The sequence below is a fragment of the Pleurodeles waltl genome, chromosome 2_1, assembly GCF_031143425.1.
Source record: "Pleurodeles waltl isolate 20211129_DDA chromosome 2_1, aPleWal1.hap1.20221129, whole genome shotgun sequence".
NCBI lineage: Eukaryota > Metazoa > Chordata > Amphibia > Caudata > Salamandridae > Pleurodeles > Pleurodeles waltl.
The window spans coordinates 726,533,305-726,555,217 of NC_090438.1; the positions used below are offsets into that span (position 1 = coordinate 726,533,305).

The 21,913-nt window shown below is 41.8% G+C and overlaps 1 protein-coding gene across 4 annotated transcripts in view; it reads right to left on the reverse strand.

The window, feature by feature from the left end:
• The window catches only part of DSP (desmoplakin), a 198,658-nt gene that overhangs the window by 75,567 nt on the left and 101,178 nt on the right, over positions 1–21,913 (reverse strand). For all 4 annotated transcript variants that reach the window (XM_069217283.1, XM_069217275.1, XM_069217266.1 and 1 more), the window contains exons 11-16: positions 18,335–18,487; positions 15,328–15,482; positions 13,337–13,463; positions 12,221–12,452; positions 9,786–10,018; positions 6,165–6,331 (exon numbers count right to left, since the gene is read on the reverse strand). In XM_069217283.1, coding sequence (XP_069073384.1) covers positions 6,165–6,331; positions 9,786–10,018; positions 12,221–12,452; positions 13,337–13,463; positions 15,328–15,482; positions 18,335–18,487 — 1,067 coding nt within the window. The remainder of the gene's footprint in view (positions 1–6,164; positions 6,332–9,785; positions 10,019–12,220; positions 12,453–13,336; positions 13,464–15,327; positions 15,483–18,334; positions 18,488–21,913) is intronic.

A 21,913-nucleotide genomic window follows, 5' to 3' on the forward strand; every position in this document is an offset into this window, starting at 1 on the left:
TTGGACTGAGGGTGTGGGTATCTGGATGCAAAGTTTTGGCATTTTGAATTTTCTGCCGTGGCGAAGAGATCTATTTATGGTGTTCCCCACCTTTGAAAGTACTGGTGAAGGACTTGTGGGCTTGTTGCTGCATCCTGCTGAGGTGGTCTGCAAACTGGTTTTCCATGCCTGCGAAGTGAATGTGATGGCCCATTTTCAGATTGTCTGAGCAAGAGGAGCAGTTGAGAAGAACGTGGCCCCCCGTTTCTGCAGGTAATACATGGTTGTCATGGACTAGAACCATTTTGTGGGAGAGTGGTGGTAGAAAGGCTTTGACCGTTAGGAAGACTGCCTGAAATTCAAGGTAGTTGATGTGAGAAGCTAGTTGAATGGGATTCCATAAAACCTGTATTGTGAGGTTGCTGAGGTGAGCTCTCCAGCCTGTCTGTGAAGAGTCTAGTGAGAGTAATTTGAGGCACAAGGTCCTGAAAGGGACACCTCTTGGAAAGGTTGGTGGGATTCCATCATTGCAGAGAGTGGTGAGTCTGACGGTCCAACAACACTAGATCTTGGAGATGACCTTGTGACTGAGACCACTGGCGAGACAGACACTGCTGTAAGGGGCGCATGTGTAGTTGTGCATGTGGAATGATGGCAATGCAGGATGTCATCATCCCTAGTAGCTGCATCACTAATCTCACTATGTAAGTTTGGTTTTCCTGTAGCTGGGAAAAGAAAGTTTGAAACGCTTGAATTCGAGCTTGGCTTGGATATGCCACCTCTGAGTGAGCACTGAGATTTCCCCCATATAGGGCTGTATCTTTAATGGTTGGAGATGAGATTTGAGAAAGTTGATCGTGAATCCCAGGGTGTGAAGGAGGTCTACTGTGATCTCAGTATGACACTGACATTGTTGGATGGTACCGGCTTTGATGAGCCAGTCATCAAAGAAGGGGAAAACATGGATGTGTTGTTGTCGGAGGTATGCTGCGACTACTGCTAGACATTTTGTGAAGACCCTGGGGGCGTTTATGACCCCAAATGGTAAGACTTTGAATTGATAATGGTTTCCCGCAATGACAAATCTGAGGTATTTGTGGTGTGCTCGATGAATGGGAATATGAAAGTATGCGTCCTTCAGATCTAAAGCTGTCATGAAGTCACCTTGTTGTAAGAGTGGAATGACATCTTGAAGAGTGAACGAGTGGAAATGCTCTGACAGAATGTATAGGTTGAGATGCCTGAGATCTAGAATAGGTCTTAGAGACGCATCTTTCTTTGGTGTGAGGAAGTATAGGGAGTATACTCCTAACCCTTGCTCTGAGAGGGGAATTGGCTCTATAGCCCCTTTGAGAAGAAGGGACTGTACCTCTTCTTTTAAAAGAGTAAGATGGTCCTGTGAGAGTTTGTGAGGGCAAGGGGGTATGTTTGATGGAGTGGAAGTGAGCTCCATACAGTAACCATGTTGGATAATTGAGAGAACCCACAGATCTGTGGTGATACTGGACCATTGTGGGTGGAAATGGACTAGTCTTAACCCTACTGGAAAAGTGTGAAATGGTGGAAGAAGTAACTGCCATTTGGTGGTGGTAGCTCCTCTAGAGGTGGATGCCTTTCCTCTACCTTTATTGTTTGCACCTCTGTAGGAACCTCTGAAGGAACATCTATTATAGAAACTGGTACTTTGTTTGCTTTGAGAGGTGGAATATTCAGTAGAGGATGGTTTGAAGCCTCCCTGTTTCTGGCATAGTTACCACCACTTATTGCCTGTTGTCAGTGTTTTTTTACTGTGTTCACTGGGATCCTGCTAACCAGGACCCCAGTGACTATGCTCTCTCCATTTAAACGTGGTTGCTTGGACCACACACACCCCACATTTGGGATACTGGTGCCCCCTTGTAAGTCCCTAGTATTTGGTACCCAGGGCACTGGGGTACCAGGGGTCCTCCATGGGCTGCAGTGTGTATTATGCCACCCATGGGGAGCCCATGCAAAGTGTATCTGCAGGCCTGCCACTGCATCATGTGTGAAACGGTCCATGCACCCTTTTCACTACAGGTCACTGCACCAGGTCACTGTAAGTCACCCCTATGGTAGGCCCACCTAGGCCAGAGGGTAGGGTGCACGTACCTGTGTGTGACGGCACCCCTGCATAAGCAGAGGTGCTCCCACAAACTCCAGCTCCCTTTTCATGGACTTCTTGAATGTGGGGATGCCATTTTACACGTGTACCGGACATAGGTAACTACCACAGAACCTAGGCTTGTTTGGTATCAAACATGTCAGAATCATACCCTAATGCCGTTGCCAGTATTGGAAGTATGATTCCATGCACTCTGGAGGCTCCTTAGAAGACCCCCAGCATTGCTCTCCTACCAGCCTTCTGGCGATTTCTGGGGAGTTCAAGAGCTGCCACCCCTCAGACAAGTTTCTGCCCTCTTGCTGCTTGATCAGCTCAAGCCCAGGAAGGCAGAACAAAGGATATCCTTTGGGCGGGAGGGTAACACCCTCTTCCTTTGGAAGTAGGTGTTGCATGGCTTGGAAGGGGTAGCCTCCCCAAGCCACTGGTATGCTTTGAAGGGAACATTTGGTGCCCTCCTTGCATAAACCAATCTGCACTGGTTCAGGGACCTCCAGTCCCTGCTCTGGCACGAAACAAGACAATGGAGTGACCACTCCCCTGTCCATCACCACCCCAGGGGTGGTGCCCAGAACTCCCCCAGAGGGTCCCTTGATTCTGCCATCTTGAATCAAAGGTGGGCAAAGGCCTCTGGGAGAATCTGAGTGGCCAGGTCACGCAGGTGACGTCAGAGCCCCCTCCTGATTGGTGGTCACCTGGTTAGGTGACCAATCCCCCTTTCAGGGCTATTTAGCGTCTCCCTCGTGGGTGGGTCCTCAAATTCGGCTGGCAAGATTCCAGCACTCCTCTGCAACCTCTACTTCGACTTCTAGCCACTGGAACTGCAACTGGACCCTCCAGGAACCGACAATCTGCATCCACGACAAAGACTCTGCTTACAACATTGTTTCCACAGCTCCTTCTAGCTTCTGCAACATATCGCAGGCTGTTCATCCTCTGAGGGGAATAAGAAGTCTTCAGTCTGCCCAAGTAGGAAGAAGGAATTACCCTTGGAGTGAAGGAGTCACTCCCCTGCATCCTGAAGCACCAACCACAACGACAATCGACTGTGTGGATATACTCTCATCCTGAGCTGCGTGGCTCCTGCATCATGGGTGATAGTCTGGAGTAGTACTCTTGGTCTTCCCTGCCAGCTGTCCAACTTCAGTGGAGGTAAGCCCTTGCCTTCCCACGCAGGACAGTACCCCGTGCACCACGTCTTTTGCAGCTACCAAGGCTTGTTGGCATCTCCTCCAAGGGATCTTCAGGCTCCGTGTAGCCCCAGCCCCAAGCACTCTTCACTGTGACGCACAGCCCTCTGCATGCTTCTTCGGCGGCGTGGGCCCCTTCTCCAGTTGTGCTGCATGGGCTCCCCTGCAACTCCTCGTTCCTCTTCCAGTGGGTCTCCTCTGGGGACTGCCTTTTCTTCTGTGGTCTCTTTGCTTGCTGAGGGTCCCCCCAGGACTCCCTCTCATGGGTTGAGTCCTCCTGGACCTTGCTGGTCCCCAGCAGCTCCACTTTTGCTTCGTTGCGACTTCTGCCTTTGCCAAGGCTTGTTGGTGGCTTTTCCATGCCATTGACCGACTGCAATCTTCCATCCGGTATGGGACATCGATGGATCTTACAGGAACTTTTTTCCAGCTCCAGGGCTGCATTTTTGACGGTCTTTGTCCTACCATCAAATAACTACTTCAACCACAGACGGGTGGGGTAGTGGCTCCTGCCACCACCGGACACTCCTGCGAACCAGGTATTAGTGCTGTGGGGTTATTGGAGGGGTCAGCGTCTCAAAACGTGCTGGGGAGATTGGGCTGGCCTCCTACAGCCTCAGTGACCTCTTCCTGGTACCTTGCTCCCTTGGTGGTCCCGACAGTCAGCAACATGGTGGACCGGACAGCTGCTTGCGGAGCCTGCAGATGCAGAGGACTAACTCCTCTAGCCCAAGGGAGATCTTTTTTTCCAGTTGTTGAGGCACTGGGCAGTCCTCCAGGGATTTTAGGGAGGTTATCCAGCTCCTGGTGTAGTTGGTCCAGCAATTGTCAAGGTTCAAACAGCCTGGTGGGGTTTTCTGCCAATATTTGGTGCAGGTCTTCACTTCTTCCTTCTCTTCGGTCCATCTCCTTTCTTTGTCAGTTCCCAGTAGTTAAAGTCTTGATTTGATCTGTTTTCCTGATGTCAGGGGGTCCCCTAAATACTCAATTTAGGGGCATTAAGGAGAGTGAAGAGTAGTAGCTAATGGTCTTCTTAGTCTTGGGGTCACTACACCTCCTAGATGACCACTTCCTGTGGGGAGCGTCACATCACCGTGTCCCAGAATTCCTAAATCCATCACACCCAAGATGGTGGAATTCTGCTTTTCGTGTTCACTTTAGGCTGCCCCCCTCTAGAGGTGTGTCCATCCTGCAAGTGCAATACGCCTCTTGACTATCTAATTTCCTGTCTGTCCTGATGCCAAATGGGCATGAGGGCAGAGTAGTGGTTCTTCTCTGTCTTGGGGAAGCTGGGAAACACATATCAAAGGTGGCAGGGGCTTTGAAATCCCTGGCCTTTGCATGCAGATTTACTAGCCATCCTGCTGGGGGAGGTGGTAACACCTCCAGCCTGAGCAGGCATTGTATCTGACCTCGGAGAGCAGAGGCTGTCACCTTCAGGAGGTCACAAACCTGTTTGTGGTGGCAGGCTGGTCGATACCAGTCAGCCAACACACTAGAAGACTAGTATGTTTCACTGAGCACCTCTAATGTGCCCTTTGGGGGCACGTCATATTAAATCCAATACTGGCATCAGTATGGATTTGTTAAGATGAGGTGTTTGATAGCAAATACTATTATTTTCCGTGCGGCCATCATATAGCTGGGTCACTCGTGATGACCAGTGCCCAGTACATATTTTAAGACGGCTTCCTGGATGACTTGTAATATCTAGCAATAGAACTAGGCATCACAGGGGCGTGCCCTCACATGTATTATAATGTACTCTGCCTTAGGGCTCTTAAGGCCTGCTGTAGGTGTGACTTGTGTATCATACATGCAGTGACTTTGGCATGGCATACAATGAGTGTGCCATGTCGTGTTTTCACTCAGGGCTTGCACCCTTACATGCAGTATGCAATGGCAGGCTGTGTGCAATTTGTGTGGGTGTCCCTTAGGGTGGCATAGGATATGCTGCAGCCCCAAGGGAGCCTCTTCTGTATCCATTCACTAGGTATTGGCGGTACCATTTAGTAGGGATGTCCTGTGCCAACTGTGCTATAATTAGACATCACTTGTTTTAAAGGAACGAGTACTGTCACTGAGGTCTGATTGGTAGGACTCAATGCATTCAGAGTCGAAAACCAGCATCTAGTAGTTATGAAGGAGGAAAAAGTGGGGGACATCTGCAAAGAAGTCCAGTTTCCTACAGGCCCAAAACTAGGCCTCTTATATACAGCACACGTCTTGCTTTGTTCTGCGTCATCTTCTCCCAATTTGCAGAACTGACTCATTCAAACCACTGGAAATTTCCCAAAAGATGGTCTTTCCTGCAAAAACTCAGAATTCATTTTAGACACTTTTCTTATCCTTAAACCTCACATCACCAAACTTCACTCTATAAACTGCACCTCCTACAGGCTTCAAAACCACTCTTCCCTGCTAGTGAAATAATAGCAGTGGTGAAATACGGTCCTAGCACACACTCCATGGGGATTCCCTGCTAGCCGGTCTCAGGAAATATCGCCTGGATTCCCTCAAATTCATTCACTATTACGTAGATAGGTAGGTTCTTGGGGGCAAAAAAGAGAATATACTTCAAATCTCAGCACACTGTTGCACGCTTAACAATGTTGTTAGCAGCAGACTAACTTAACAGGAGAAAAATATTTAAAAACGAGATATCTGCAGATTGATGACGTTTAGGGAGAATTCAGAGAGAGTGGGGTGGTATAGTTTATCCATAAACAGTCTGAGAATGAATGCATAACAAAATTTGTGAACTAAGCAATAATTGTATTATAAATTCTAATGTGACAAGATGCTGGAACATAATAATTAGCACAAGTATATTAGATGAGATTACTTTCAAATACCTCTCCAAGTAGATTGAAGAGAAATCATTGACATTATCCATTTTCTGAAACAGTAAACTCAGCTCGGACTGTATATAGGATGACTTGTCTGAGCCCTTAAGGGTGACCATCAGTTCTTTAATCTTGCTGAGTTCTGCATACAATGCCTGGGCCTCACTTCTCTTGCCCTGTAAACAGTACAGATCAAAAACGTCAGTGAACACAGCATTTGTTTGTCAGTGTATTATCAAAAGCAAAAAAATCATGTGGTGAAACCTTTAAAGCTCTCTAGATACAAATGTACCTTCAAACTGAAACATGTGAGTTACTTGTGGTAGATTGACTGGTTAATAGACTCACATCACATCCATGATACAGTGATTATGGTGCTACAATTACAATTAATGCTTCAATAATTAAAACTGACGGTGTCGACCACTAACATGTCTGTATTGAGACTCTCATCTGACATTGAAGGTCATCAGCAGTGTCCACACTTGGATGCTATCTTCATGCAGATGTACAGCAATATTTTACAATATCATATCTGTGCACTGCTGAGATATTACATTTAATAAACAGTATACTTATTTTGTATTGCTAATGTACCTAAAAGGCACAAATGTGCTTACATTTAACAATAAAAACGAGAGATACTGCAGGGCTTCTCAAAAAGAAAGGCTTATAATAACATTTTCAACTGCTGGTTGGAGGGGAAAAGGAGAAAAACAAAGGCATGGAATACAAGCAAGATATGTTCAGATGAATTTGGTATTTGAAATAGTTTTCTGAAGTCAAGAAGGTCTGGTGTCTGAAGTGGGCAGGTGAGAGTTTTGGAACTGGTTTCATCATTAATAAAAGACCACTTGCTATTTCCAGGCTAAGTGTATCTTCGCTATGAACACCCCATTTGTCCTCTGGCGACGGTGAGCAGAGATGCCAGGTGAGGAGTAATGCCAACATCTACAGCCTTATAAATTTGAAAGAAAAATTGAAATTTTATTCTGCCCGGCATTAGAAGCCAACATGGTATCTTCATCATGGTGTTGCTGACCTTTCTCTTCACAGATATTAGTTGAGCTATTGCATGAAAAAAAGTCCTGATTAATGAGAGGGATTGATGCCTGAGGGATCCCAGCTAAAATAGTTTTGCCGAAGTCCTGATGAAAAATGATCAGCGAATGAGCAGATGTTTCCAGCTGTGTGGGTGCCAACAGATGCCTAATTTTTTCAAACAGTATTCAAAGACGTTTCCACACTTGGCCATCTTGCTGATGCCACTGGCGAAGTGAGGGGTGGGTGGAAACCATCAAATCTGAGTTCATTCTGAAGAGTGCTGTCAAGTTTGCTTTTGGGTGATGAGTACAAATTATTTTTTTCTTATGATTTAACAAGAGGGGGTTATCGGACATTGGCTTCTCCATATTTAAGATAACCGCTACAGCATCATAGGGAGGGTGTAAGCTTCATATAGATCCATAACAATTATGAAGCTGAGTACCATTATGACAAATGATTAATTTGTGTAAATCTGCTATAAATTCAGAAGTTGTGTATTGACAACTAAGTAGTGTTTACGCCTTACAGTGGCGGAGTTAGGACTTGGAGCATTCCTAAATATTCATAGGTACTGACTGACCAGGTTTTGGTCTTGCCGATATAACGAATCAATGTGTCTACGTCTTCTTAAAGTGTGATTGTAACTCCAGGTTGTTGCAATATACATTTTTGTGTAGTGAATATCATCCGAGTAAAGCAGAGTAGCTGTCTTCCCTCCAGTGGACTTCTTGATCTCTCTGGTAACATCTTTACAGAGAGCTTATAATATTTCAATGCACTGTGCTTTTCATCTAGGAATCCCATCTTTGGTAACTGCAGTACCCCTATAGTCCCCCACAACTCAATATCTACTATGAGCCAATACTTTTCAAATGAATGTTTTTATTTACAATTAAGAAAACTAGGATAGTTAAAATAATGAGCAAAAACAATCAAACCAGAAAGGTCTCTGGATGGCTAGGATTAAGATACAGGGTAAAACATATTGATAGTGCTTTATGCAGTTGCTGGTCACTGTACTCAATTTAACACTGTGCATATGTATGACACTATCTTATTAGACAATGATCAGGAAGCTGTCGTCAGGAACAATTCTGTCTCAGATGTTGTAATATGGTTATCTTTGCTGTCACTGAGCGGTATAACAAAGAAGCCAGACTGCATGTTACAAATACATCAAATATATTCATCTCTGCCCTTTGTCACAGAGTCTAACAGCCCAAGGAACAAGAACGCCAATCTCAATGGATTCAACTCCAGATAGTAAAGCTCTGTCAAAATGTATTCAGGTGCAAATATTTTTAAGCACGTCAAATTCACCAACTAAAGGTGAACTGGAGCATCTTTCCAAAGCAGAATGATGGCTCAAAAATAATAACATGACCAGTGCAGGGTCAAAATGTCATTTTAACAGGGCCCCCTGGCTCCAAAGGTCAGTGACTGAGGGACACTAAACACTGTTCATATTGGAAACAGCTTCTGTTCCAACAGGTCTACACAGCCTCAAACAGAGGATTACTCATTATGTAAATTGGCTATGACCCACAGTAAGCCACAAAAAACAGATATCTTTCAAATACTTCAAAGTATTTGGGTGACACGGACGCCCAAGTGATCCAAAATACCCTTGTATGTGTCAAGAGTCCAGGAATGGTCTAAGGGGACAGAATTCTAGGGGTAGGATTATAATGTGTCTTCAAACACAATATCTCTGGAACAGCAATGGAGATTTTAATGGTTCCGTAATGAGGATAACTTGCATCAGTCAATGAGATGTTAGCGTAAGGTATAATGTGAAAGAAAAAAATCTTTGTATACCTCCGAGTGAAAATGTGTGATACAGGACCCAAAAATATCAATGAAATTTTGACGTGAATCAAATTGATCAGTCTCATCAAACGCACGGTTTTGAACGTCTTCTGTCTCCCACAAGCCCTGAATCCTATTTCAGGGCACATATCTCTACTTAAGGTCTGGCCAGGTGTGTGCAATGCACATTTATGTTTCTGCAAAGTCCACTCCTCCATGTCGTGGGTCAGCTTATCTCCAGAGAGCAGTACAGATTCATTTTTGGAGCAAGGCAAGTACCCAAGGCCAAAGAAGCTGGGGTGCCAAATTCAACAAGCCATACCTCTGCCGACAGAAGAGGGAAGAATCTTTTAAATATTTTTTGCCAGACTTTCAAAAGGGGGAAGAGCAGGAAGCAAATGATTGAAGGAACATTGATTCCCCTGGGAAAAGGGAAGTGGAGGGGGTACCTGAAAATACCAGGAACTCTTTGACACAGCACAATGGAGGGTCACCACAGCTGGCTCACAAAATGTTGACTTGGCCCCACTCAAGTCAGACAGCCTGAGTATTGTTTAGCGATTTCCATAAAGATCTAGCAGTGAATCTGCCGTGCCACTTATGCCAGTCTGGGTCATTTTTTTTTTTTTATAGTCCGTTTTAGATCCAATACTATGTCAGTTTTACCCCTTACAACTTTGTCCCCAATTTAAAACAAAATGCATATTACTGAACTGTTAAGCTATTCTAGAAATAAAGTTCAGACAATTTTGGAAATTGATCTATGGGTCATACCTCCAAGTCTGATATACGGATAGCAAAGTCTTTAAATGCTTCTTGATCCAGATTAAATGCATTCTTTTGAAACAAACTCATCTCATAGCTTCCCAACCGCTGACGAATCCTCTGGAGCTGAATCAACAGCTGTGTCTCCTGCTTCTCTCGCTCTCTATCAATCTGTTGACCTCTGTCAGTTTCCACATATCCATTTGATGACGAGCTAACCTTAGTGACCACGTCCTTAGTAACTACAATGCAAATCAAAATAAGAAGACATATTACCAAAGAAAGTGTCTGTGTGAGGAAACAAAACAACAGTAGCTGAACATCTAATGTTTGTGACTAGAAGTACAGGATATGCATGCTCAAGCTCCAAAGATATTGTCGGGAAGTAAGTGAAATCAGAATTGAATAAATAATACCATGGCTATGTTAAGAAAATCTTTCATAACTGGTTATCAAATGGAGGCACTTTAAAACCTAAAAGTCACATGAAAACCTAACTGAGGTATTCAACCTACTGTCTATGAAGAAACACTGGCAACAGTTATGCACAAATTACACATAGGAGGTACCATTTAGCTTCCGCTGGCAGATCTAAGACAAGAGGTTCCCCTCTTCCTTAAGCCAAAATATAACATCCATCCATCATATCATCTGCAGATGGAAGTAGCATACATTTTCTCAAGGTACATACTCAACATACGCTATTTTTTACCATAATTTGTAACTGAAATTCCTCTTCTCCCAGAATGATCACTTTTCAGTATTATCACCAGAAAAGCCACCTTTCCAATAGCAGTCAGTAATGAATTGATGATGGGAGACTATCCCTATGATTAGATTCTATTAAAGGTGTGTGTATATGTTTGCAGGAGTCAGGACTAGTAGCTACGACAGGCCGTACATTTGCCAGCAAGCTGGAGTTCCAGCACACTTTGGTACCTCTCTCATTCCCTGTCTGAAAACTCAAAGCCATGCTCACCCCCGCATTTGGCAAGTAGTACAAGCTAAAAGGTCTACCATAGAAATCCCATAATCTACTTTGGAAAATAACATTACTAGTTTACAGCAGATGCACATGTGCAGCTCCCCAGCAGCAGCTGTGAACATAGGACAAACAAAAGGAGTGCAAGGCACAATTCAGTCTTCTGGATTGAAAGGGGCGCTGCAATATTACCAGTGGATTTGGAAGACGTGGTAAGCTAGTGTGTTACAGGCGCACAATGGAACTGTCAACACAGTGGAAATTGAGGCTGAGCAGCACAGGGAGGGTGAAGCACCAGTTTTAACCTCCCCAGTCTCTTGCCAGGAACAGGGATGAGTGTTAAGGCCACTGACTCAAACTGCCATCTAAAAAGGCTCATGTTGTCACTTGCATCCCAGAGATGCTTTCCCAGCACTGACGTCAGAGGGAAGAAAATATGTCTACCTAATGTCTAGATCATGCTTCAAAACCCAAACAGTTTTTATTATGAGGTGTTCACAGGTAAAAACTGGAGGTCTGTTGTTGTGGATAGTTTTATGGCTGGATAAAGACCACTGGTAGGCGAAGACAGCAGAAAACTACAGCTGCTTAGTGATAACTTATACGTATTAACGAGGATAGACTGCTCCTTGAGGAGCTTTGTCCACATCTTAAAGACACAACATCAAAATACATTTAACACACTTCATAACTACATCAAAACCATTGCATTGTTTTATCATACATGTGGGGAATTAACTAAGAAAAATATGATTACAGTTTTGAGCCACATACATGCCTTTAAACCCAGGATTATTTATGTAATATTATTATTAAGTATGCTTACGCTTAAACCATTACAAGATGCCCATCATGTTGCGTATACATGTAGCATGTCGACCATTTTGAAAGTACATAAAATAAAATTCTAAGAAGGCTGCTGTTGGCTTTGCCATGGCAAGAGCAATTCTACATGTATTTGCATACCAAATAGTGCCCAACAATGGATGGCTTGATAAGGGAAGGAATAGAGAAGTATTAGAGCATGGGAATGAAAGAGACACCAAGCTCCAGCAGTGTATGGTGTTGAAGGAAGGAGGAAAGAGAAATATGGAGGAAGAATGGGGGGAAAAGGGTAGGAACAGAGGATGACTACGTAGGGAGGAGTGGGGGAGAGACGTGGGAAAGAAAGTAAAAGAGAGGGGAAAAGTGATGGGGAAGGAGCAGGAAGTGCATTCCCAGTGAGTGGCACATATAAAATATTCGTGGACACCGGTAGAAGAAGGATACACATTATATAGATCAAAAAGCAGGATGGTACACAAACAGGGAGAGAAATCATTAACTTGGGAGCAAGAAACCGAAATGTACAAGAATATTTCCAGTCTTGGGGGGGGGGGGGGGGGGGGGGGGGGGGGAGTCAGACCCAAAACCCATGCTAGGTGGACATGTTTCTGTGTACTGCCAGAAGGAAGAAACAAACCTTGTTGCGGCTGTGGTTGCTGAACCTGGATTACTTTACCACCTTGATAGTTTGGGAGCTGAATCACCAAGGTCTGATAATGCTTCTGAGCTTCTGAAAATTGAGACTGCATCTTTCGCTTGTCTTCATCACCAAACATCTCTGACCCTTGACTGTTTCGAAGGAATTCTTGGTAATGAATTTCCAGGTCTGTTACAACTTTTTGGTAATCTTCATAACGCATTGTTTTGAGCTAAAAACAAATTTAATAAGTATGTGAAACAACAGTATTTTTTAAAATGAATTTTTTTTTCACGGATTGATAAGTACATAAGATTCAAAAATTAGGTGCTTCATAAAAGAAATGCAACCGTGATCTGAACATTTGAAACTGAACTGCATGAGCATTTATCACAAGTTGTCAGCGACCATGATTAAATCGACCAAGGAGAACACAAACATAATTTTGCTTTCTATGTCTTAAAAAGTCTTTAGATGCTTTGGTACGCAGACCGGCATTGAGGTGAGAAAGGTCTACACACTCCCTCATTCATGCTTGTAGATACAACTTACCATTTAACTTATTTTACTACCCTGTGCTCAACACAAACTTTCTGATTTGGTCACATGAATGACTGAAAAAACAAGAACACCTGTTTGAAAAAAATATTTTAATGCTGAAGTAATTATTCTCTTTAAAGAGGAATAGGACACCTGGGTAGTAGTATATGCCACCTCAGAGAAAAAGACGCCACCACGTAAAACACTTTGAAACTGCTTACCCAGCTATGTCTTATAAAAAGTAGAACAAGGGACACTTCCAGAATATATGTAGCAACAATTTGCACTGCTTCTGAAGGGCTCGATATAGACATCCCACTAGTCTCAATGCTCAAAAACATATCAATACTTAAGTAGTGTGCTGAATAAAAATCCAGGTTATTCAGAGGTCATGAGTTAAGCTGTCCCGCAAACAAAAACACTTTCAGCTTAGTTCTCCTTAATTACAGCACTGAATAAAGGGATACAATCACATTTTAGCTTTACTTAGCATGGAGTAAAGTATTTGTATTTGCCTGAGCTAATTGAAGAAGACCTAAAAAAACATGCAAGGTTAATAACTACACAAATACACACCTTAGCGAGAGTCATTGCTCTAATTTTCTCAATGTCCATCATACAATATTTCCAAGACACTAAGCTCTTCATGTTGATGTACAACTGGTTCCAGAAGGACAAAAATAATTCATAATACTGCTCAATCCTGGATAGGAGATCAAAATACATTTCAAGATTACAACAGAAAAAATATGTTTTGTGGTACTGATAATTATTTCAGTTTCGAACAACATAACATCACCAATAACATTACTAATATGGCAAATGGTCAACATTCTTCAAATATGCTGGAGCATTAAAATCATATCCCTAAACTTTTCCAAAGTAAACTGTATCTTTCAAGGAGTAAAGAACATGGTGTGTTTGCATCAGGCAGCAATTATGTGGCTTATGACAGCACTTTCAGGAATGGGATGGCAGTTTCTGAGGAAATGATGGTACTTTAGTGGCATATAAAGACAATTATAGTAAAACATCAGCAATTATGGGCATATAATAGGAGTTCTTAAGCATATGTTAATGGTGTTTTGTAGATGTAATTCGGTAACTGCATCTGGTGAAATTACAGCCTTTCATCTTTCTCTGTCACATGTGATGCAACATGAGCAATATTATTAAATAAATCACTATCGATTGTAAGTGTAAAGTCATGATCAGTGGATTAGCAGGAATTGTAGCTGAATATTCTATATATAACTGCCACATTCCAGTGTATTTAGATTGTAACCGTAACATTCCTCCAACAAAGAATTTTTGTTGAGGAATTTCTTTGTTCTTTTGTAATCGTAGCTTGGATTTGTATGGTATCCTAGTAGAGGGCACGGACATACATTTTTGCAGCAAACAAATACCCCAACTCAATCTCTCTATCTCTATGTGGAAAGGCCGTGACACTCCACACAACTATTCTCAGCTAGTATTTTAAATACATATTGGAGAGTTAGCAATAGCAACTCTTCAGGCTATTTTTGGCAGCATACAACACTGGCCCTTTTTTGTAAAAAAAATAAAATAAAATAGGAAGAAGAAACACGTATCACATTTCTTTTAAAATAAGTTAGACCCAGTCTGATATTTTGTCCTAATTTAAGAAACAGCACTAAATTATTTGCACCAATTTGGGCACAAAATGAAAGTTTAATCTTCATTAGGTCTTTTGCCTGAACATGAATTAAACCCTTTTTCAGGAAGTAACTCAAAATTATTATTTTTTACTCCGTTCGCTCATTAATAGATATTTCAGCAGCTGCATTGGCAAACGTTTGTTAAATTTCAAATGACAAACTCTGAATTTACGTGGTTGAAGGTTGCTAGAAACTTTCAAAAATGGTAATTAGGTAGACCCATAAATATGAAAACAAACAATGCACTATGTCTGTAGAAAGTGATGTTCTGGATCTGTCACTGCTGTATGTGAGCTGGAAACTGGCATTGAGGTGGCTTTTGGCAATGAGGTTGCACAGAGCCAAAATGAGTTTGATGCTCCTTTCAAAAGACTGGAGGAGCTTATTAAGAGTTTTGCAAATGTCCTTTCCACACTACTGAGTGTATATACTTAAGGCATACACTTTAAATAAGCTTGACGGGAGATCCATCATTTTTTGGTGTAATTCCTGCATTCGGTAAACTCTTAATAATTCCCTCTTGTCTACAGAACCAAAATGGATTGACAGATCCAATCGAGATGTGGGTCCTATGGGTCAACACACAGAATCTGCTTCAAGTGACAAAGTGTACTCAGCTACCACGCAAGATGGCACAAATGTTAATGACGAGTACAAACACGGAACACAGATCACATAAGTGAATGGATGAGGTACAGGAACCAGAACTGTGTGGAGGACAATTATACCTGGGGGCCATTGGTAAATAAGTAAGCACCAGCAATATGAAGATTATACAATTGTCAGGAATGTGTGTTCACTCGCCATATTAGTGTGTCTGGAATGATACCTTGGCTATATTGTCATTAGAACATTAGAAAAGCTACTACTGACATTGAAACTTACTTCGAAGAAAGATCTACAGCAATTGGATTTGGTGGAGGTACAATGAGGCTAACAGAGGGAACCAGCATATCAAGTCCTCCTGGGCCAGCCACGTGCCATTTGCTCCGCTCCGAGTTGTTCTTTAAAATGCATTCATCTCCTTTACGTATAGTTTTCTACAAAAGAAAAAAACTGAGGTTTGTACAGTTGAAACAGACTTTTTTAAAATCTTAATGCACAGGTGTACATTGACATTGAGCGGCACCTACCCTGATGAAAGCTAATGATAATCACAAGCAAAATAAGGGAAACAATCTTATTATTTATTTTAGCTACCAGTATTTTTTATACTGCCTTTTGAAGATGAAAAACTAAATATCCTAGCAGAAGTATAATGTCAAAGTGGCTTTATGCAGATATCATTGATTCTAGTGGCAAACTAGGAGGTGAAGCTTACCCTGTCTCAGCATGCGCGATCTGCTTCCTTTCGGGATGAGAAACCACGCACATGGGTGTGATATTGCTCGTCTAGGTTCTAATAGCGCTCAATCTCAAAAGAAATAAAAATCCACCTAAATCTCAGGTTTTGTATACAGTGCCAAGCACAAGGTTTGGAAGGTCTCTATTAATGTCGGAAAGGGTGGGGTACCACAGTCTCACACAGTGGAATGGAACTATCAGCTAAGGAAGAGTATAGCTGTCTTGAACAGGGTACAACCAACTCTCTTTCTTCAGGTCTGTCTCACAGAGTGAGAGTGAGATAATGTCTCACAGTAGGATAGCATTCTTTTACAGACTAATTAACCTGCTGGTCATATGGTGGGCAACATCTCACGTGCTCTTTTGGGATAATTAGTATCTTCTGAAAGTTTTGGTTTTAGAAATTAAACAAATGTATATGACTGCAAAAGGATTATGATGGCTTTAAAAGGTAAGTAGCTCACACGTTTATAAAGGAGCACTAGCAAAACCAAGAGGGTGGGCTTTTTATTTGGGGAAGTGTTTGATGGAGGCTTTGTGTATGTTGCCTCCAGCTGTACGGGAAAGAAAATCCCATAATGAATCACCATCTTGGGATACAATACCATGGAAGCTGGGAGTAGGATCCTTTGCTCAATAGAACGTATTTGCAAAGGTAAGCTGCACAAGATTCTGAAGATCAAGTTTGCACTGTACATGGTTAACACTAAAGGCATACATAGTCAAATATTTAATAGTAATTAAATTTGACAAAGGACCAGTATTTTCATTGCATCTTTAAGAAAGTTGATATGCTAATTATAGCCGTTGATATGGCTCTCAATTCCAAGCTTCACATCTTCACAACTACAGCCTAAAAGGACTTCTTGGTGCCCTATCACAAAACCCCAGGGGAAACTTAAAAGAAAATGCAACCATCCACAAAAAGCAATGGTGCTGATTGACAGCTCATGAAAGCAATAGCACACACGAAAAACAGACAATAACTAACACAAGAGGACAGAAGGCCCAACCTTTTTCTCTTTGTTACTTCTTATAGTACTTTTTGAGGAACTGAGGACATGGGATATTCATGAGAGCTAAGGTACAACAATTAAGTGCTTGAGAAATACAGAAACACGTACTATTCCTGCCTTTAGCTTACTCTTTTATAAACCTAAAGCAACTACTAAAATCACATTTTCCGGCAGCATGAAATGTCTAAACAGAGAAATTGTATCAATTTCCCAAATGTATTAAAGTAGACATTGGAGAGCTGAATTATGATTTAATAAAACTGAAAACTGATAAATTACACAAACAAGATTATAAAATGTGTCCATACCTAAATTACCAAACAACTCACCACAAACTGCGGGTGTTTTTTGCTGGTCTACTAAATATTTCAAATGAGTACAAATAAAAGCAGCATTTTTTTTACGCACGGGTCTATAGCACAGGCTGTCTTAGCGACTTGGCAAAGCTCAAATAAGACAAACAATCCCTTCTCCATGAGCTCTTCAGGAATGAGCTAGCTGATGGAAGACGACTAAATTAAAGTGTGCTAAACAATCATCAGTTGCGCTTGGATTCTACTGCAAACACTTTTAGCAACAAAGAACTTCAGAACATAGATTTTTGAACAAAGGAGAGTCAGGATAAAGTTATTCTGCTTGATTCGAGACCAAATACCTTACCTCCACCCCCGTGACCTATATTTCTAGCATTTACTTACATCAGACAATTAATGCTGCTACTCAACTATCAAGTAAAGTTGGTCAATACGGAAGTCAAAATCCGGCCTCAAGCATCCGATTAGCTGCTAATTTGCTTCCCCGACTCCGAGTCTTAAAAACTACATTAATTACATTTTACAGCTGCCAACAATCTTTTCTCAGAGATGTGAATTCAATATTATGTTGTAAAGGGCAACATACACATCATAAATCTACCATTGTATTACCTAGATGAGTGAGAAACTATAATAGGAAAGAAGAAAAGCAAGGACTCTGACAAAAGAGAACCAAGCATCCAACTGAATAGGTTGGCTGGTCAATGCACCTGCTATATTAAACTAATTGGCTTCATATGCACACACTAGGAATCTCATAATCATCATTAAGTTATTTATATCTGACTGCCATACTGGGACAGAGAAACACTGACAAGAACACCATAACTAAAACACAAGAGCCACTAATCATCTGCATTTTGGTCAAAGTTATAAGATCCAGTCTCTGCTCAAAAGTTCAAACTCTATTTAGAAGCCCCAAAAAGGGGAGGAAGCATTCTGCACTTTATGACATCCTGCAGCAAGAGGCATAATAAATAGCAATGTTCTACAAAGTCTTATTGAGAACAACCCAAGAATTCCACGTAGCCAAGTATGGTCATCTACTGAAATCTTGGGAAAACATAATCTCATATTTAATTGTGTAAAGTGGGGAAATAGTTTTAAATAGTACTTTTGACAACAGCTGTATCTAAAATCTAACAGTACAAAAAAAACATTTTTGCTCAATCATCATACTTATCAAATGATTCTGTGTGGTGTAAGCTGGCCTTATACCTGTTCCTGCTTGTAATCACAGAGCGCCTTCAGAACAATGGGCTTGTTGCTTCTGTAATCCGGATTACGAGGCTTCAGCTGCACAATCTTCTTGGATTTATTCACCACATTTTGAACTTGCCTCTTGTATTCATTAATTTTCTCTCTTTCTTTCTGTAAAAAACATAAGATTAATTCTATTTATATTCTATTTATTTAGAAAAGATGTCTTTATGCCTCAAGCCTCCAACTCCCGGAATAACCTTCTGCAGTAATGTAGCAGTTTACAGCCATCATCATCCACAATGGAAGTTTATAATGTAAGGCTAGCCTGCCAACATTTTAAACTAATACTACTGAATATTAACCAATACTACTGAATATTAACTCAGTAAGTTCCAAGAGGTTCCGATGTACAGCTAAGCATTAGCCCCTCAAAACTATTCAGTGGAAGATATACAGAACAAGTGTGTGCTTGGAATAATGTAGTGCAGCTAATGGGGGCCAGGTTTTATGGTTTTCTTTCTTCTTGATCCAAAATAGGTCAAACATGTGGATATTATTAATACCCACTGTCAATGTGCATTTCTTTTTTCACCAAACCATCAAAGACATGTTGAAATCATACTAGAAACAAAGGTTTGACTAATACACTGGATCTGCTGAATTATGTGGATTCCAGGTATTTGACAATTTAAATAAGCCTGCACTTCAGTGGTAAAAAAAGTAAGATGAAAATATAAACTAGGCAATATTTTCAAGGCAGGATATGATGACTACTGAAAATGCATTTATCTATAACTGCCACAAAATAAATGATTGTGGTACAGGTTATCTGCCCACAAGCCTCTCTTAATCCTCAAAATCTTGAGACTTGTTCAATGACCATCTGGATATTACTGCATAGGGGAGATAACCACAATCTTGCTAAGTTAACCAGAAACATATATGAATGTATTCTCACTAAGGAATAGTTGGTATTTGTTTGTATTTGTACTGGTATTTGTTATTGCACAGATGTAAACATCAGCAATGATGGAATCAAGCAGCATAAAGACACTGCTGCTCTTCTGATAGATAGACCACATTTTTCACCAACAAAATGTCTGAGTGATGGTAAGGAGACAAGCTGGGTTAGTCTAATTGCAGATAACATCACTAAGATATTTTGTGGACAATCCTCCTTTTGACACTGAACCTAATATGGCACCTAGCGTTGGATGATTTGTGGACTTTTTCATTCTAACCACACTTCATAGCACGTGTGCAATTCATTCGATGCACCACAAAGCTTCAAGATCAATATCTGAAAATGCATCATTGACAAGCTAGCTATCCAAGTGAACAAATAACTTTCCTGCACAAATGAGCATTGACAATCACTGAAACCACATGGAGCCTATTTGTTGCCAAACTCCAGTATTTTTCAGTGGTAATGAATCCTTTCTGCCTCAAACCTGAACTAATTTACTAGAGAATGTGGTAGCAGGAGCCCTTGCAAGTTCATCATCATCATCATGAACTAGCCTGCCAGCAACGGTGCAATGATCTTCTGCAGTGTGAGCAAATCTAAGCAAAATTGTCAAGAGTCCAAGTTAAATAGAACCACAGCACCAAAACAGCATTCATCATGGGTACTGACGACATTCAACACATCCTGGACCAAGGAGAAACAGCGGCCTACATCCTGCTCGACTACTCCGCTGCCTTGAATACTGTCTTCCACCACACCCTCATGAGAAGAGCCCACGAGACTGGTATACAATGATCTGATCTCAAGTGGATCTGTTCCTTCCACCTGGGAAGAACTCAAAGGGTCGGGCTGCCACCCTTCACATCAGAGGCCAAGAACTTGATATTGTCCAACGGCGATTATCCCTCAGACCCACTCTTTTCAACATTTACATGACACTGCTCCCCAACATCATCCGATCACAAGACATCACCGTCACCTTTACGCCGATGACACCCAACTCATCCTCTCCATGACAAACACCAGCAGAACCAACTTCACCAACTGCATAACCATGGTAGTAGACTGCATGCGAACCAACTGCCTGAAGCTCAACTTCAACAAGATGGAACTGCTGGTCCTGGGCAACAAAGACCTTCCCCATGAAATTCCACCTGATTGCTGTCAGAGGTAGGACCAACACCCATACCAACAGACCACACAAGAAATCCAGGGATCATCCTAGATGACAAGCTCAACATGACGACTCAAGTCAATGCAATGTGCACCTCCTGCTTCCACATCCTACACATGATGGGAAAGATCTTCAAATGGTTGTCTTAGAACACCAGACAGACAGTTAAGCAACCACCAGAAGGCTGGACTACGGCAACACTCACTACGCTGGAATTGCCAAACAACTCCTACACAGACTTCAGACCATCCAGAACCCAGCCACGAAACTCATACTTGACCTCCCACACCACACCACACCTCAGGAAGCTTCAGCGGCTCCTCATTCACAAGCCCAGCCAATTCAAACTTCCCACACACACATACAAACATACACTCTCACCAACCCACTAGACACATACCCTCTGCCTCACTCCCGCACACTCTCCCTGCATCAGCAAAAGCAAAACTGGAGGTCACTCCTTCTCCTACACTGCACCCAAGACATGTTACGACCTCCCTCAACACATCAGAGCCTCTTCCTCACTTCTTGAGTTCTGCAAGAAACTAAAGACCTGGCTCTTCATATAAGGACCATGGGACCACACACCAACATACCTTTCCCAAGTGCTTGGATACCCACTAAGGTGATTAGTCCGCTATACAAATCAACATAACATCCTCTCTAACCATAAAGTAATGGCAATGCACACCTCACTATAAAGAATATTGAGGTAAAGGCCCACTTGTCCCTCCCTAACAGGATGGAATTGAAAGGCATCAAACCTGCTGTTGTTGCTAAAACGTAAACACATGCAGAATAATTTACGACAGTGATGTAGCAGATTGTGATGCACAATGTTTCTCTAGCCTTGAATATTTTCAGCTTTTTTGCTACTTGGAAAGAAAAATACCCATGCCAGGCCCAAGAACCATACTCAGGCAGTAGTTAGTGACCACAAGACAGCTCCTTTGAGATAATTTTATTATAACCATTGTCAAGACCTATAAAAAGTAACTAGTTGTCATCTGGACAAAAATACTCATCAATTCGCCAAAAAGCCTTGAAACCTTTCCACTAATTTCTATGCCCAATTCTTTCAACAGCCGCAAGGGATATCTCAAATACTTCTTTCTGCCTTATACTTCACAATAATAAGCTAGCCAAGATTCACCTTGAGTTTTGCTTACTTGTGATGGCCATGTCCAAAGACAAATAACCAGCTAGTTTCAAACCCTACCATTCAGGACTAGTTTATGTAAAATATGTCTGTACTTTTGCACTGACTGATTTAGAAGCTTACGGAAATGTTAAAGGTTACGAATACCAAAGCTTCAACGTTCGGAACATATGGCTTGAGGCTAACAGTGCCACGAAACAAATCTGGTGCATAATCTACGGTGAAAGCAGCAATAAGATAATTGGTGAAATGGCAATGTTTACTTTTCAGATCTACATGTCATGTTTCCGCAGG